The sequence below is a fragment of the Nicotiana tabacum genome, chromosome 21, assembly GCF_000715075.1.
Source record: "Nicotiana tabacum cultivar K326 chromosome 21, ASM71507v2, whole genome shotgun sequence".
Lineage (NCBI taxonomy): Eukaryota > Viridiplantae > Streptophyta > Magnoliopsida > Solanales > Solanaceae > Nicotiana > Nicotiana tabacum.
Window position 1 is genome coordinate 14271113 of NC_134100.1, and position 16772 is coordinate 14287884.

The following is a 16772-nucleotide window of genomic DNA, read 5'->3' on the forward strand; positions in this document are numbered from 1 at the left end:
AAGTGCAATGCAACCGTACTGACAACTTCAGAGACTGTTCAGTTTTTCCCAAAATGTTTTGCACTGTATCAACACAGTCCTTGCAACATCTCACAACCAATTAGCTCAAAAATCAATCCTACACTACAAAGAAAATGAAAGAAAACAAGAAGAAAATGACATGGGTTGCCTCCCAAGAAGCGCCTGATTTAACGTCGCGGCACGACGCATGTTACCATCACATCACTTTAGATGAAAAAGTGCCACCACATGGCTGTCATCAAATTTTCCAAGATAATGCTTGACCCGGTGCCCATTAACTCTGAAAGTTTCACCATTTTTGTTCCTTAGATCAAGAGCACCAAATGGGATCACAAACACAACTTCAAATGGCCCACTCCACTTTGACTTGAGCTTACCCGAAAACAGACGTAACCGGAAATTGAACAAGAGAACCATATCTCCAACCTTAAACTCCTTACCCCGAGCATATTTGTCATGAAGGTACTTCATTTTGTCCTTATACAAGGATGAACTTGAGTAGGCATGGAATCTAAACTCATCGAGCTCATTGAGTTGTTCCACACAAAGATTTGCCGCAACATCCCATTCCAAATTCAACTTTCTCAAAGCCCACATGGCCTTGTACTCTAACTCAACCGGAAGATGACAAGCTTTTCCAAATACCAACCGATACGGAGACATACCAATCGGAGTTTTGTAAGCTGTCCGATAAGCCCATAGAGCGTCATCCAACTTTTTCGACCAATCGATCCTATTAGCATTGACAGTTTTTGACAAGATGCTCTTAATTTCTCTGTTGGAGACTTCCACTTGACCACTAGCTTGAGGATGATAGAGGGTAGAAACCTTATGACTGACACCGTACTTGGAAAGCAACATGCCGAAAGCCTTGTTGCAAAAGTGAGACCCCCATCACTGACAATCGCACGAGGAGTGCCAAACCTTGTGAAGATGCTATTTTTAAGAAACGCAACAACACTCCGGGCTTCATTATTAGGCAAAGACACGGCTTCAACCCATTTTGAGACATAATCAACCGCCACGAGAATGTAAGTATTCCCACAAGAGCTAACAAATGGACCCATGAAATCGATGCCCCAAACATCAAACATATCTACTTCAAGAATCGTATTGAGAGGCATCTCATCCCTTTTTGAAATTCTGCCCGCTATTTGGCACTCATCACATCTCTTCACCAAATCACCCGCATCTTTGAACAAGGTGGGCCAATAGAATCCACAACTAAGAAATTTTGAGGCGATCCTCACCCCACCATGATGGCCACCATAGGGTGAAGAATGACAAGCCTCTAAGATACTCAATTGTTCTTCCTCCAGGACACATCTACAAATCACACCATCCGTGCAAATCTTGAACAAGTATGGCTCATCCCAATAGAAATCCAAACTATCCCGCTTGAGCTTCTTCCTTTGGTTAGAAGAGAGCTCACAAGGTAATTGGCAACATCGGCAAACCATGGCATATCCTTCATTGACACCGCAAGAAGTTGTTCGTCGGGAAATGAATCATTGATCTCAAGGCCGCGTCACAAGGCCTCCCCTCCTCTTCCAAACAGGACAAGTGGTCCGCCACTTAATTCTCACTACCCTTTCGGTCAATAATTTCTAGATCAAACTCTTGAAGAAGTAACACCCATTTCATCAATCACGCCTTGGAGTCTTTCTTGGTCATAAAATACCTAAGGACGGCATGGTCGGTGTGCAATATAACTTTGGCCCTCATAAGGTAAGGTCGAAACTTTTCCATAGCAAACACAATAGCTAACAACTCTTTCTCGGTGACTGTATAGTTCCTTTGAGCCTCATTCATGGTCTTGCTTGCGTAGTATACCGGATGAAACATCTTGTTGATTCTTTGGCCCAAAACAGCCCCAACCGCAATGTCACTAGCATCACACATGATCTCGAAAGGCAAGCTCCAATTTGGTGCGGTAATGATGGGGGTAGAAGTCAACTTGAGCTTGAGAAGCTCAAATGCTTGAATACAACTCTCATCGAACAAGAACTTTGCATCTTTCTCTAGCAACTTGCACAAAGGGTGTACCACTTTAGAAAAATCCTTTATGAACCTCCGGTAAAAACCTGTGTGCCCAAGAAAACTCCTCACCCCTTTGATAGAAATAGGGGGAGGAAGCCTTGAAATCACCTCTATCTTGGCTTTGTCAACCTCAATTCCTTGCTTCGAGATTTGTGACCCAACACTATACCCTTTTCAACTATGAAATGACATTTTTCCCAATTGAGTACGAGGTTTGTGTCTTCACACCGGGCCAATACTCTATCCAAATTTTTCAGACACTCATCAAGAGAATCCCCAACCACACTGAAATCATCCATGAAAACCTCCAAGATATCCTTCACCAAGTCGGTGAAAATAGCCATCATGCAACATTGGAAGGTTGCCGGAGCATTACACAATCCGAATGGCATTCGAGAGAAGGCGAATGTGCCATAGGGACATGTAAAAGTTGTCTTCTCTTGGTCATCGGGGGCAATTAAAATTTGATTTTACCCCGAGTAACCATCCAAGAAGCAATAGAAAGCACGCCCCGCAAGACGATCTAGCATTTGGTTAATGAATGGAAATAGAAAATGATCTTTTTGGGTCACCTTGTTTAGCTTCCGGTAGTCCATACATACTCTCCGCCCGGTGACCGTGCGAGTAGGAATGAGTTCATTGTTATCATTGGCAACCACAGTCATACCACCCTTCTTCGGCACACATTGCACCGGAGAAGTCTAAGAACTGTCAGAAATAGGATAAACCACACCGGCGTCCAACCATTTGATAATGTCTTTCTTCACCACTTCTTGCATTGCCACATTTAATCTTCTTTGATGCTCCAAGGAAGGCTTTGCATCCTCCTCCAAGATGATTTTATGCATGCAAAATGCGGGGCTTATTCCCCGAATGTCAGCTAGAGTCCATCCAACTGCCCTTTTTGGCTTTTGAGGCACTGCCAAAGTGGCCTCAACCTGCATGTTAGTAAGGCAAGAAGAAAGAATAACTGGTAAAGTAGAATTTGAACCCAAGAATTCATACATGAGGTGTGGAGGAAGTGGCTTCAACTCCAACACCGGTGGCTCCTCAATGGATGGCTTTATTGGTGGAGTTTTCTGGTTTTCAAGATCCAAAGATAGCTTCCTCGGCTCATAAGAATAAGATCCCATCCCATGTAGGGCATTGACACTTTCCACTCTACTAGCATCATCAATGACATCCATGTTCTAGAGCACTGCTTCAAGCGGATCTTCCACGTTGATCATAGCACTGGTATCATCCACAATAGCACACCTCGGTGCTATTGGGTTGCTTCATAGATTTGCAAACGTGGAAAATGACCTTTTCGTCTCCTACTCGGAAAATGAGCTCACCCGCTTCAACATCAACTAATGCCTTCTCCGTTGCAAGGAAAAGTCTGCCCAAGATAATAGGAACCTCATAGTCCACCTCATAATCCAAAATCACAAAGTCGGCCGGCAATATGAATTTGTCCACCTGGACAAGCACATCATCAATAATGCGCAAAGGTCGCTTCATCAATCGATCCGCCATTTGAAGTCTCATTGAAGTTGGCCTAGGTTGCCCAATACCCAAAGTTTTGAAAACCGAGTAGGGCATCAAATTGATACTAGCTCCCAAGTAACAAAGAGCTTTAGCAAAATCTGCACTCCCAATGGTGCAAGGAATGGTGAAAGCACCGGGATCTTCAAGCTTCGGGCCCATTGAATGCACTATAGCACTAACCTGGTGAGTCATCTTTATAGTTTCATAGTCCATAGAATGATTCTTTGTAACCAATTGTTTCATGAATTTTGCATAGCCCGACATTTGTTGAAGTGCCTCCACCAGAGGCACATTAATAGTTAAGCTCTTCATCATGTCAATGAACTTTTTAAACTGATTATCAATCTTCTGCTTTGTGAGCCTTTGAGGATAAGGTGGAGGTGGCCTTGGCAGAGGAACCTTGGCTTTTGGCACCACCGGCTCGGGCATGTTAATCACGTATTCCCTAGATGGGTTCACGGCATCATGGGTTTCTACCTCGGCTCACCAATATCAATACTTACATCATTGTTCACATTCTCTTCAACCACATCTTCAACAATCAGAGGTATATCAACATCTCGCAACTCAACATCTTCATCCACAACTTGCTTTTGCTTTGAGGCATTCACTCACCACCTCTCCCACTTTTTGTTGTAACTGCCATCACATGATTGTTATTTCCACCCTTCGGGTTCACTACCGTATCACTTGGTAGAGCATCCTTCGGGCGAGTATTCAATGACTGAGAGATTTGGCCTAATTACACCTTCAAGTTTCGGATAGAGGTGTTGTGAGAAGCCAATTGTGTATCAGAATCCGCATTCCTCTTCATCATCTGCTCGAACATCATTTCGATTCTACCCATATCATTACCAGAAGAACTAGGACCCTAAGAAGAGAAAGAGGGTGGATTATTGGGGGCCTTTGAAAGCCTTGCCCCCTGTTGCCTTTGTTTACATTGTTGTTCCACCCGCCTTGATTGTTGTTGTTGCCCCAGTTGTTGTTATTTCCATTCCAGTTGCCTTGGTTGTTGTTCTGATTACCCCAATTGTTGTTTTGGTTGTTGTTCCAATTGCCACCATTTTGTTGTTGATTGCCCCAATTTCCTTGGGGTCGCCATTGTTGGTTTGAAGAGTTCCCCTATTTCCTTGATAGTTGTTGACATATTGTACCTCTTCACTTTGGTCATCATAACCATCATTTGACACCCATCATATTTATTAATAAATTGCTCAGAATTTCCTTGATTTTGTTGCCTCCTTTGCCTTCTCTTGTTGACAAGCATACTAACACCCTCCATGGCATTCACTTGGCGAGGATTCTGAACTTGTTGCAACTGTGCCTTAGCCAATTGATTCATCGTGGTGGTAAGCTCAGCTATTGCTTGCCCGTGATCATGTAATTCCTTGTGCAAATGGATAACCGTAGGGTCACCTTGAGGCACTTTTGCTCTACTCTGCCATGCTGAAGATATGTCTGCCATTCCATCAAGTACATCACATTCCTCCTCATAAGAAAGTTTCATAAAATTGTCCCCGGCCAATTGGTTAACAATGCATTGATTTGTAGTATTTATGCCTCGGTAGAAGGTTTGTTGGATCATTGCCTCGGTCATATCATTATTCGGGCACTCCTTCACCATCGTTCTATATCGCTCCCAAATCTCATGCAAAGGTTCCGTTGGTTCTTGCTTGAAGGCTAATATTTCATCTCGAAGTGCCTCCATATGACTAGGAGAGAAGAATTTGGTAATAAACTAATCCTCCAACTCATCCCATGTTGTGATGGAATGGTTGGGGAGTCTCTCGAGCCAATCCAATGCCTTTCCCCGAAGTGAGAATGGGAAAAGTCTCAATCTTAACGCATCCTCAGACACATTCATCTGTTTATTCCACCAACATGTATCTACGAACCACTTGAGATGTTTGTAGGCATTTTGATTTGCAGCGCCCGTGAAGTACCCACGCTGCTCAAGTAAGGTCAACATCACATTGGTTATCAGAAAATTGCCCGCCCGAATTCGGGTTGGGACAATAGCACTTACGTAGCCCTAGTTCAGTAATACTCTGAGAGCCACTCTTGGGGGAACCAGGGGAGGGTCTGGAATATTGTCATTTGGAATAACATTTGCATTCCAGCCTCTCCGTTGACCTTGAGGCGCAAGAGGCACCTCATCTTGTTCAAGATCATCTACCTCCTCCCTCGCTATCACGTTTTCAAGAGGATCATTAGCATTGTTTAAAGAAATGTTGGTACTTGAGTAATTACACAAACAAGTAAGTAACAAGGAAGGAAATAAGAACAATACACAAAACTAACTAAATAGATAGCCAAAACCGTTAGCTCCTCGGCAACGGCGCCAAAAAGTTATCTTTTAAAACTCCACACTACTAAAAAGTAGGAAAAGAGGGTCACAATAGCTTTTACCCGATATGAGGGTTGGGATCGATTTCCACAGTGAGCTAGGAATGGAGTCGAGTATCAATCTAGACTATAAGTGTGTATTTGTTTCAAATGTCACTTCCATACATTTTTGGGTTTTTAGATATAAACTACTATTACCAAGCTATTAATTGAAACTAGATTATGCTACGAGATAATTGTTAAGTTGTATCTAATGGGAAGAAGGGCACTAGGGTCGTGACATTACCTAGGTAGCTAATTAACGGGTAGAAGTTACTAAAGTTTGATTGACATAATTGGGGCTTATACTATAACCGTTGCACAATTTTAACCACTCACACACCTCTCGGTAGAGAGAGTGATTTTGCCCAATTGACTCTCTCCAGACCAAATGGGAAGGCAAATTAGCTCGAGCAACTAGGGTTCAAGTGGGGTAATTACTCTCTCGAGGTTTAACCCTTTAATTGGGACTATCAATGCTCTTGAGTCCATCCCAATTCTTTGTTGGGTCAATTTTGGAGACTTGGGCTCTTATTCTCATGAAGAGCCAAGTCAGCTTAGCACAAACCAGTGTTTGCAACTACCACTTCATAGATTAAACCATAAAATTGACCCAAATAACAAACACCCATAGTCAATCTAAGAATAGATGACAACACCCATCAATTACCCACACTAGGGTTGAGCCACAACCCTAGCTAATGGGTTTAGCTGCTCATGCTTGAAGAAGAAAATAGAGAAATAGATGAAGAACAAGGCATATTAATTAAATGCTAAATGAAAATGCAAGAATCTATCGTTAACTTGAAGCTAAGATGCCAAAAATGGCTACAGATGAAGTTCCCACGAGCGCAGCTAAGTTCTGGATATATCTGATGGCCTAAAAATGATAAATTGTTCTATTTATACTAGGCCTACAGGGTCAGCGCGGGTCGGATAAAATGGACCGCGGCCGCGCTAGGCTCTTGGACTTCAATTCTGGATTCTCTGACTTGGGCTCTGCGGATCGCGTAAAATGGACCGCAGCCGCAGAGGCAGCTGTCGTGGTCCGCACAACAATGATCGCGGACCGCGTTGGCATTTTTCATCTCTCTGAATATCTCTTCCGCGGACCGCACAAAAAGGTAGTGTGGCAGAGGAACCTTCACCACGGACCGCGTAATGTGGACTGCGGCCGCATTGCCTGAGGCCTGGTTTTTGTCATCTCTCTGAATACTTCTTCCGTGGACCACACAAAAGGCAGTGCGGCCTCAGAACTTTCACCGTGGGTCGCGTAGTGTGGACTGCAGCCACGTTGCTTGACGCTTGATCTTGCCATCTCTCTGAATCACCTAGTGCGGACGCATTCTATTTTGTGTGGTCCGCACTAGGCTTGTTTGCCCTCAGTTTACTTTGTCTTTGATACTTGTGTCGGTTTCACTCCTTCCTTTTGAGCCGATTTTTGACATTTCGTCTTTTGTCGATCAAACCTGCAATCAAGCACAACTTATGAGCCTTTTGGAACTATTTTGTAACGATTTATAATCAAAGCATAAGCAAGAAGGAGCATAAAACTCGTTAAAATCTCTACTTATCAGCCATGTCTCTCCATTCTTCGACTTCATCCAAATCTTGTAGCCTACTTTCATCGTTGCTTGGTCCGCTCTCGTTGGAGTATCTCAAATTAGGCTCTCCGACCTCGACGGGTATAACTGCGTCAGTCCCATAAACTAGTGAATATGGCGTCTCACCTGTACTGGTTTTTAGTGTGGTTCGGTATGCCCATAATACTTCCGGTAGTAGTTCAGGCCATAGCCCTTTGGCGTCCTCAAGCTTCTTTTTTCAATATATTTAGTATTACTTTATTATAGGATTCGTCTTGACCATTACCAGTGGGATGATATAGCATGGATGGTATTCGTTTGATCTTCCATTTCTCGAAAAACTCAGTCGTTTTCTTTTCGAAAAACTGAGGTTCGTTGTCGCAACTGGTTTCTTTGGGGATGCAGAAATGACATATTGTATTTTTCCATATGAGCATGATGACCTATTGCTCATGTATCTGCGTGTATGCACCTGCCTCTACCCATTTAGAAAAGTAATCAGTTAAAACCAAAAGGAAATGTACCTTACCCTTCCGACTGGGAGGGGTACGACTATATCCATCCCCCACTTTATGAAAAGCCATGGTGAAGTGACGGAATGAAGGAGTTCCCCTTCTTGATGTATCATAGGAGTGTACTTTAGACACTGTTCACATCTTCTGACATAGTCAGTGGCTACTTTTTTCATGGTGGGCCAGTAGTATCCGGTGTGGATGAGGTAGCAGACGAGGGCGCGGTTTCCCGTATGGGTGCCACAGTGCCCTTCGTGTACTTCTTCCAATATTCGTTTTGTTTGGTTTGGCCCAAGGCATTTGGCCAGGGGGCCGTCGAACGTTCTTTTGTAGAGATAACCGTTTACAAGGTTGTATCTGGCTGCCTGTATCCGAAGATTTTTGGCTTCTTTCTTATCTTACGGAAGCGTTCCGTCCTACAAATATGCTATGAGGCGGTTGCGCTAGTCCCAAGTCAGGCTTACAGAATGTACCTCGACGTGGTCTATTGCAGAATGGAGAAGGGTGACCACATTTTTCTTGTTGATATTTTTGGTGGCTGCTGTTAGCTTGGCGAGGCCGTCTGTTTCGATATTCTGCGACCTGGGTATTTGGTCGAGGCGACATTCGTCGAATTCTGGTATCTATTTGGGAATTTCTAACTGGTACTTTTGTAATCTCTGTTCTTTGATTTGGAAAGTCCCGGTGACTTGGTTCACTACGAGTTAAGAGTCACAATGGAGGACGAGTCGTCAGGCGCCGTAGTTGAGGGCTAATTTCAATCCTGCAATCACAGCTTCATACTCGGCCTCGTTGTTAGTCATCTCGGGGCATCGTATGGACTGGCGAATTACTTCGCCTATAGAAACTTCAAAGACAAGTCCCAGTCCCGATCCCGAGGCATTAGAAGTGTCATCGGTGTAGATGACTCAGAGGTTGGTGTGTGCAGAAGCACATAGCGCTTCCTGCTCTACGTCAGGCAATATTTTCGCGCTGAAATTAGCGACGAAATCGGCGAGCACCTGCAACTTTATGGCAGTTCATGGTTGGTATGTTATATCGTGCTCGCTTAGTTCTATGTTCCATTTTTCCAATCTACCTGATAACTCGGGTTTGTGTAGGATACCCCTTAGGGGGAAGGTTGTCACCATTTTATGGGGTGACATTGTAAATATGGTCTAAGCTTTTGTGATGTTACGACTAATGCCAAAGCTAGTTTTTCAAGGTGAGGGTACCTTGTTTCGGCATTGATTAAGGTTTTGCTGATATAGTAAATCGGAGATTGCGTGCCTTCGTTTTCGCGGACCAAGACTGCGCTTACCGCGACTTCGAAGACATCTAGATACACAAGTAGACATTCACCTGGGTATGCCTTGACGAGTAGAGGTGGCGAATATAGATACACTTTCAATTTTCTCAGGGCGTCGATGAATTCTGCATTCCATTGCAATCCATGGTCTTTCCTTAGCACATTGAAGAATTTATGGCATCTATCCGATGATCGTGAAATGAACCTCGATAGGGCGGCTATTCGTCCTATTAATTTCTACACCTACTTTTTGCTGGTCAGTACCTCCGGTATTCCTTTGATGGCTCTGATCTTGTTCGGGTTGACCTCGATACCACTTTGTGATACTAGAAAACCAAGGAACTTTCCTAAAGTTATGCCGAAGGCGCATTTTTCAGGATTCAACTTCATCCTGTATTGCCTCAATATCTCGAAGGCCTCCTTCAGATGGCTAATGTGATCCTCTTTCTTTGCCGATTTTACTAGCATGTCGTCGATGTAAACCTCCATGTTCTTACCGAGTTGTTCTTTGAACATCTCGGTGACTAACCTTTGATATGTCGCCCCTGCCCCCCATTCTTGAGTCCGAATAGTATTACCTTGTAGCAGTACATTCCTCAGTGAGTGATGAAAGTGGTCTTTTCTTGATCTTCTTCAGCAATTAGAATTTGGTTGTAACCGGAATAGGCGTCCAAAAAGCTCAGTAGTTCATGCCCCGTTGTTGCGTCGATGAGCTGATCGATATGCGGTAATGGAAAGGAATCTTTCGGGCATGCTTTGTTCAGATCGGTGAAGTCAACACACATCCACCATTTCACGTTCTTCTTTTTTACCATGACCACATTGGCGACCCATTGGAGGTATTTCGACTCTCTGATGGAACCATTGGCGAGTAATTTATCAACCTCCTCAATGACCACCTCATTGATTATGGCATTGAATTTTCTCCTCATTTGTCATACCAGCGGGTAAAGAGGATCAATGTTCAGCCTATGTGTGGCTATATCCCTTGGGATTCCTGGCATGTCTGAGTGGAAAAAAGGCAAACAAGTCGGCATTGTTAGTTAAAAACTCACGATATTTACCTAGTTTCGAGAGGTTGTGTCCGACATAAGCCTTTTTCGTGCTATCGATATTGTCCAGTTGAATGGGATCAAGATCATCTACGGTTGCTTTGCAAACTTCTATGACGTCCGGGTCTTTGATGGCTTCTACTTGTGCTTCGGGTTTGGTTCCCGACATGGCTGATTGCTATGCCTCCGCACTTACCCCTTTTAGTTGTTTGGTGTGTGTGCAATCTTGGTCTATCTGGTAGCATTCTTGGGCGGTGCGTGGCTTACCTCTGATGCTAAATATCCCCCATAGGGTAGGAAATTTGATTACTTGATAGAAACTGGACAGGACGGCGTGCATGGTGTGTATCCATGGTCGTCCTATGATGGCATTATAGGCTGTTTCTTAGTTCATGACATGGAATGTCGTTTCCAGGGTGACTCCTCCTGCCAGGACGGGCAACACTATTTCCCTAGAGGTTCGTCCCACTGCATTATTAAAACCGTTAGTGTTATGCAACACGGTATTATTTTATCCTTGAGCCTCATCTGCGTGAGAACTCGTGAGTGAACGATATGCGCGCCGCTTCCGTCATCCACCATTATTCTTTTTACATCGGTATCTGTGATGCGTAAAGTTATAACCAAGGAATCATAGTGAGGGAAAGACAAACCGTCGGTATCTGACTTATCGAAGATGATACTGTCTTCGATGTCGTCATACCATTCGTGGGCAACCGTCCGTTTGAGTTTATGTGCGGTGGTGAATTTCACATGGTTGATTATCGTGTCATCGCCGTTGCCAATGATCATTTGTATGGTACGAGCTGGTGATAGTGGTTTTGGAGGTCCTTGAGGTTAATCGAGTCCACGAGCAAAGTTGGCCCTCCTTCAGTCGCTCAGCAGTTCTTTCAGGTATCCCTGGTTTAACATTCTTACCACTTCTTGTCGCAAACCTATGCAGTCTTCGGTCTTGTGTCCTCTTTTTTGGTGGAATTCACATAGAACGTTCGACCTCCTAGTGCTCGAATCCGACTTCATCTTTTGCATCCACTGTACCTTCGTGCCGAGCTTTTCCAGTGCGTACACTATTTCTGAAGGAGAAACACAAAAGTTATGAGCAGATAACAGTAAAGGCATACCTCTTTCGTTTCGGGGGGGGTGTGTGGTATGTCGAAGTGTGGCGTCTTCATGTCGTGGAGGAGGTGGATTAGGTGTTCGAATGTAGGGCTGGTGCCTTTCTCGGTTGAAATGTGGTAGTTGATCCCTTCGACCGTCATTACGACGATCTCTCCTTGTCTCGGTTTGGACTGATATTAATCGTTGGAGCGGACCATTCAGATCATCCTCGTCTGCCCTCACTTCGGCGCAATAGGCATTATGGATCTCTTCCCATGTGGTGGGGGGGGGGGTACTTCATGAGTCTACTTAGTAGCTTCTTGGTTGCTTTTGACCCGTTTCTATTCAGCCTATTTTGAAAGGCTGCTACTGCCATCCCTTTTGACACGTTGGTAGGCTCATCCTTATCCTGTTTAATCGGGCTAGGAAATCCCGAAGTCCCTCGCCCATCGTTTGCCTGACAGCGAAGATATCGTTGACCCTGGCCTCTACCTTTTTCGCCCCTGCGTGAGCGGTGGCGAACTTATCTGCCATTTCTTTGAACGTCGATATCAATCGCGCATGTAGTTGGGAATATCAGGTTAATACTCCCCCTGTCAGAGTTTCACCGAACTTTTTCAGCAGTACAGACGACACCTGTTCCTTTGATAAATCGTTACCTTTTACTGCGACAACGTAATGGATTAAGTGATCCTCCGGGTCCGTAGTACCATCATATATTTTCAAATATGGCAGCATTTTGAAGGTCTTCGGAAAAGAATGGGGAGCTGCCTCTTCGCTATATGGTTGTTCGACGAATCGGCCTACATCGCGTTTTGGTAACAACTTCGGAGCGCCTGGTGTTTTATCAACGCTTTTCTGATGTTCCTTCATCTGGTCGCGAAGTGTTTTGTTCTCGTTTTCCATCTCTTCCATTTTCTTTAAGATGGTCGTGAGTGCGTTGTTGCCTGCATCAGCAACAGTACGGGTGTTACCTGTTCGTGTAGTGTCTGGCTCATCAGGAATAGCTGCGGTTTCTGCGGGTAATATGTCTTCGATATCTCTCCGAACGGGTTTCTCGAGCATGCTGCTCAAGGTGTTTGTCAACCATTCTTCTAATAGCCTTTTCACGGCCGGTGGCACTTCTCCTGCTGCGGATGTTGAGGTTTCCCTCTCGCGCAAGATCGTTATATCCTCGTGCGGGGAAGGTGAGATCTCTCCCTCAGGTGTAGCACTTGGTGTTGCATTTTCGTTATCTTCTCCACTGGCTTCGTTGAGGAAATTCAGGAAGTTGTTTGTGACACCCACTATTGCCTTTAGCCTTGCTTCTCCCTTTCCCTCCATTGTTGGCCTTTATGAAGCTAAAGAAAAGTGAGTATTTCTTTCAAGAATCTAGATGAAAACTACGATTTTAGCTATAGAAATCCCCACAGACGGTGCCAAATTGTTTGACTCAAAAGATATCGAAACCTTTTTGAACAAATCAATCGAAATTGAAGGGGTAAATCTTAGCTAAGTATGATAATCTCTAGATTAGAAGAGAGATAAGGAGAAGATGGGTATTCAGATTTCTTTATCGAACTGAATCAGTAAAATCCTTTCAAGAACACTTCTCATTCATAAGTAGAATTATAGCCGATATTCTCAAAAATGCCCCCCTTACAGAGTTGGGAGTGAGTCCCCTCCAAGCTGTAATAGACAGATTATAAGGAATATTCTTAGTATCCCCTAACGGTCCTATATTATTACAAGGGTCGTACAATCTCTTGTTTATCTCAAGGTCGTCCTCTGCAAGGCGTCAGGCTATGGCGAACTCGCCGTTTCATCGTACTTGTCGATAATTGTGGTTGTTCAAATTTGAACCCATACAGAAGTCAACTTGCAGGTAGCTGTATTAAGCATTAATTTGGTTATAGCTTCTGGAAGGTAGCAGACATAGAAGGAATCATCAGCACAAGCCACTCGTGCACAACTAATTAGCTAATACCTTCACAATATTTCCTAACCACTCTATCAACTCATTACTTATTTAAATAATGCGATTCTCTGTCTGTTTAGATCTCAAATCTTTCTAATACTTATTTTTCATTTCCTTATTGTATGATGCATCTCCAAATAAACCAGTTCAATTCATCCCTAATATACATGTTCTAAGATTTCTCCCGGAGGCAAATATTTTTATGCATACGTCTTCTGGTTGATCCACATATAGAGGCGGAGCCAGGATTTCAACCTTATAGGCTTTGAATTTAGAACAATGAATTCAAGCGTTAGTGTTTGGGTTTTAAATGTTATATTTGTACTTATTTAATGATTTTTAAACATCAAATGCACTGTTTAAGCAAAAGTTACTGGGTTCAGCCCTCGTATCTTGGTTTGTGCCTCCGCCCCTGTCCACACCATCCGCTATTCTCGTAAGATGATACACACTAGCTAACAGCCCGTCAGACGCTAAATCATAGGCACATTGAGAGCGGAGATAGTTGTACCGTTTTTATCCTTTAGAATAACTCGATGAATTTAGTAGATTGTTTAAGAAGGCCTTAATGACTATAGATCCAACCTATCTAATTTTTACATGATTGGCCTAGTACCAAGTTATAATTTTTGGCAAAAGATTAATCCATGATCAAATGGCCTCTAACTAAAGCTGAATAGACATCTAATAATGAACTAGACATTCATATAGTAAAAGCATCATGTTTACTGCCTTCTGAAATAACAAAGAGGGACAGATTATAATATCTTGAAAACACATGGCCAACCACCCAAACATGCACAAATATAATAGTAGATTTATACGTGAATCTCCATAATAAAGAGATTAAGACTTAATATTAATTGATGCAGTCTCCTTCTGTTGCGCTCCTCCAGCTAAGAACACTTCAGAAAACCATGTACTTACAGACAAAATCTCATTACAATTAAGATTAGAGAAGTGGAAATTAACTACTAGAGCCCTTGTATGCCAAATATGTTAGCATCTTACCAAATTCCAAGAAAATTCTCGCGTTACTATCATATGCTGATAAGATTCATTTTTCCTTATAAATGACATTGCTTGAGTCTAATTGCACATCACAAATATAGAGTTTCCTCTCAAGAAAATAAAACACAACCAATGGCTACTTCTTCAAAATCCAAACATGTTAGATCAATCAGTTTGCCTAGATCACATTTCACTCAAAAAGTTGAAGAAGCAGTCAATAGCCTCAAAACATTGAAGATATCAACTGCTTCGACAGCAGAGACCATGCACGACGGTCTACTCGGTCTAGAGGAGTTATATAAGTGCATGAATGATTTACTTAACTTGCCTCAAACACTTCAAGCACTCTCTCAATATCAACAAGGGAAATTAGTTGAAGATTTATTGGATAAATCCGTAAGGCTTCTTGACTTGTGTGGCGCGATAATGGAACTCGTCTTACAATATAAAGAAAATGTAAGAGACCTTCAATCCTCTCTCAGAAAGAGAAAAACAGATTCAACAACAGAAACCAGCATGGCCAAATTCACCACCTTCAACAAGAAGATAAAGAAGGAAGCTAAAAGATTGGTTTCGATCTTAAAGAAAATGGATCAGAAGACTGAGGGAATTGTGTCCCAAGATGCAGATGAGGACACAGTAGATATGATTAAAACACTAACGGAGGCGAATGCAATGCGCATTTCCATTTTTCAAATGTTCTTGTCTTTCTTGTCTGTTCCACTTTTGAAGCCAAAATCATCTAAATTTTCATTGGTTTCAAGCTTTGTGAACAAGGGAAGAATTGCATGTGTAGGCCAAGAAGAAAAAATGAACTTGGAAACTAGGCTGGAATCATTTGAGGCTCACCTTGACAACTTTGAAAATGGATTGGAAGGATTATTTAGGCGCATGAATCGATCAAGAAGCTCTCTCCTAAATATGAAATCTTGTTAATCTTGCAAATTTTGTTTCATAAACTGTATAATTGACCACACATTGATACATAAACAAATTTGTAGTTATTGTTAGAGAAATACAACATACAAGTGAAAGATTTATCTCCAATTTTTCATCTCTCTAATTGTGATTCATGATTAGGGTCTGAGAGAGCTATTGAGAGAGAATCGGGGACTTATTATTTTAGAAAGAGGAAAATCAATAATTCTCTTTACAATAGACTGGGCCTCTCTATTTATACAGACCCGAATATCCAATAAGCCCAAAGTAAAATACTGACCCACCTATAAATTATAATCTGAACAAATACAAAGTGGGCTTCGGGGCTCAATACTAGAAATAACTAATGGACTAACCAATGGATTACGTAATGTCATATGCATATATCTCAACACCCCCGGCAAGTTGGAGGGTGAGATAACCCCTAGCTTGCGAAGATGTAAATGATGAATTACACCAGTCAAAGCCTTAGTGAGCATATCAGCAAACTAAATGGCACTTGAAGTATGAGATAACCGAATCAAACCTTCAGCGAGCTTGTTCATGATAAAATAGCAATCAAGCTCAATGTGCTTGGTCCGTTCGTAGAAAACTAGGTTCTTTGCTATGTGGATGGTTGCCTAATTATCACAAAATAGATGAATAGGAGAATGAACTGTAACACCAAGGTCAAAAAGAAGCCATGAAACCCAAGTGAGTGTTGTTCCTCTGTACTTGTAAATAATGATTCTGGAAATTAGAACGTTAGCTTATAAACGTAAATATAAATAAAAACAGAAATTAATTCGAGCCCACTGAATTCACAATGTTTCCTTAAGGAATTTAATCCCCTCCTAGTACCCAAAGTTATAGATTATTTCCTCCCAGGATAGAACGAATTATACACTGGTGTAGCGGTACTTCAAACCCCAATGTTTCAGCGAACACAAAGTTCGGCAACAAATCACACTTATGGATGCTTTGTTTGTAGTTAAAAACAATGCAGAATAAGGAGGACAACTCAGAAGTCGGATGGAAATTCTGAGAGGAAGGAATGCAAAGTATAGCCAATGTTGAATTCTTACTGAAGAGAATATCAAATTGCAATTCGTTTTTCCAGTGTATACGCAGTGTATACAGAGTGTATATCCAGTATATGCAGAGTGTATATCCAGTGTATACAGAGTGTATATTAAGTGTATACAGAGTGTTTCAAGTGTTTTTTCCGATGTGTTCTTCTTTCTCTCCAACTTATGCTCTATTTATAGCAGTTATTTGAGAGAAATCCGCCCCTTCCATGGTGCAACAAGCACTAGATCATGGAGAAAGCACTTACATGGTGGTATATACACTTGCTTGGTGGGAGGAACACTTGCA

General features: G+C 42.5%; 1 protein-coding gene across 1 annotated transcript; it reads left to right on the plus strand.

Annotated features, from left to right (window-relative positions):
• Positions 1-14609: 14609 nt before the first annotated feature.
• Positions 14610-15413, plus strand: LOC107812390 (uncharacterized). Its single transcript, XM_016637479.1, has one exon. The coding sequence runs from the start codon at positions 14610-14612 to the stop codon at positions 15411-15413; it is 804 nt and encodes a 267-aa protein (XP_016492965.1).
• Positions 15414-16772: the final 1359 nt, after the last annotated feature.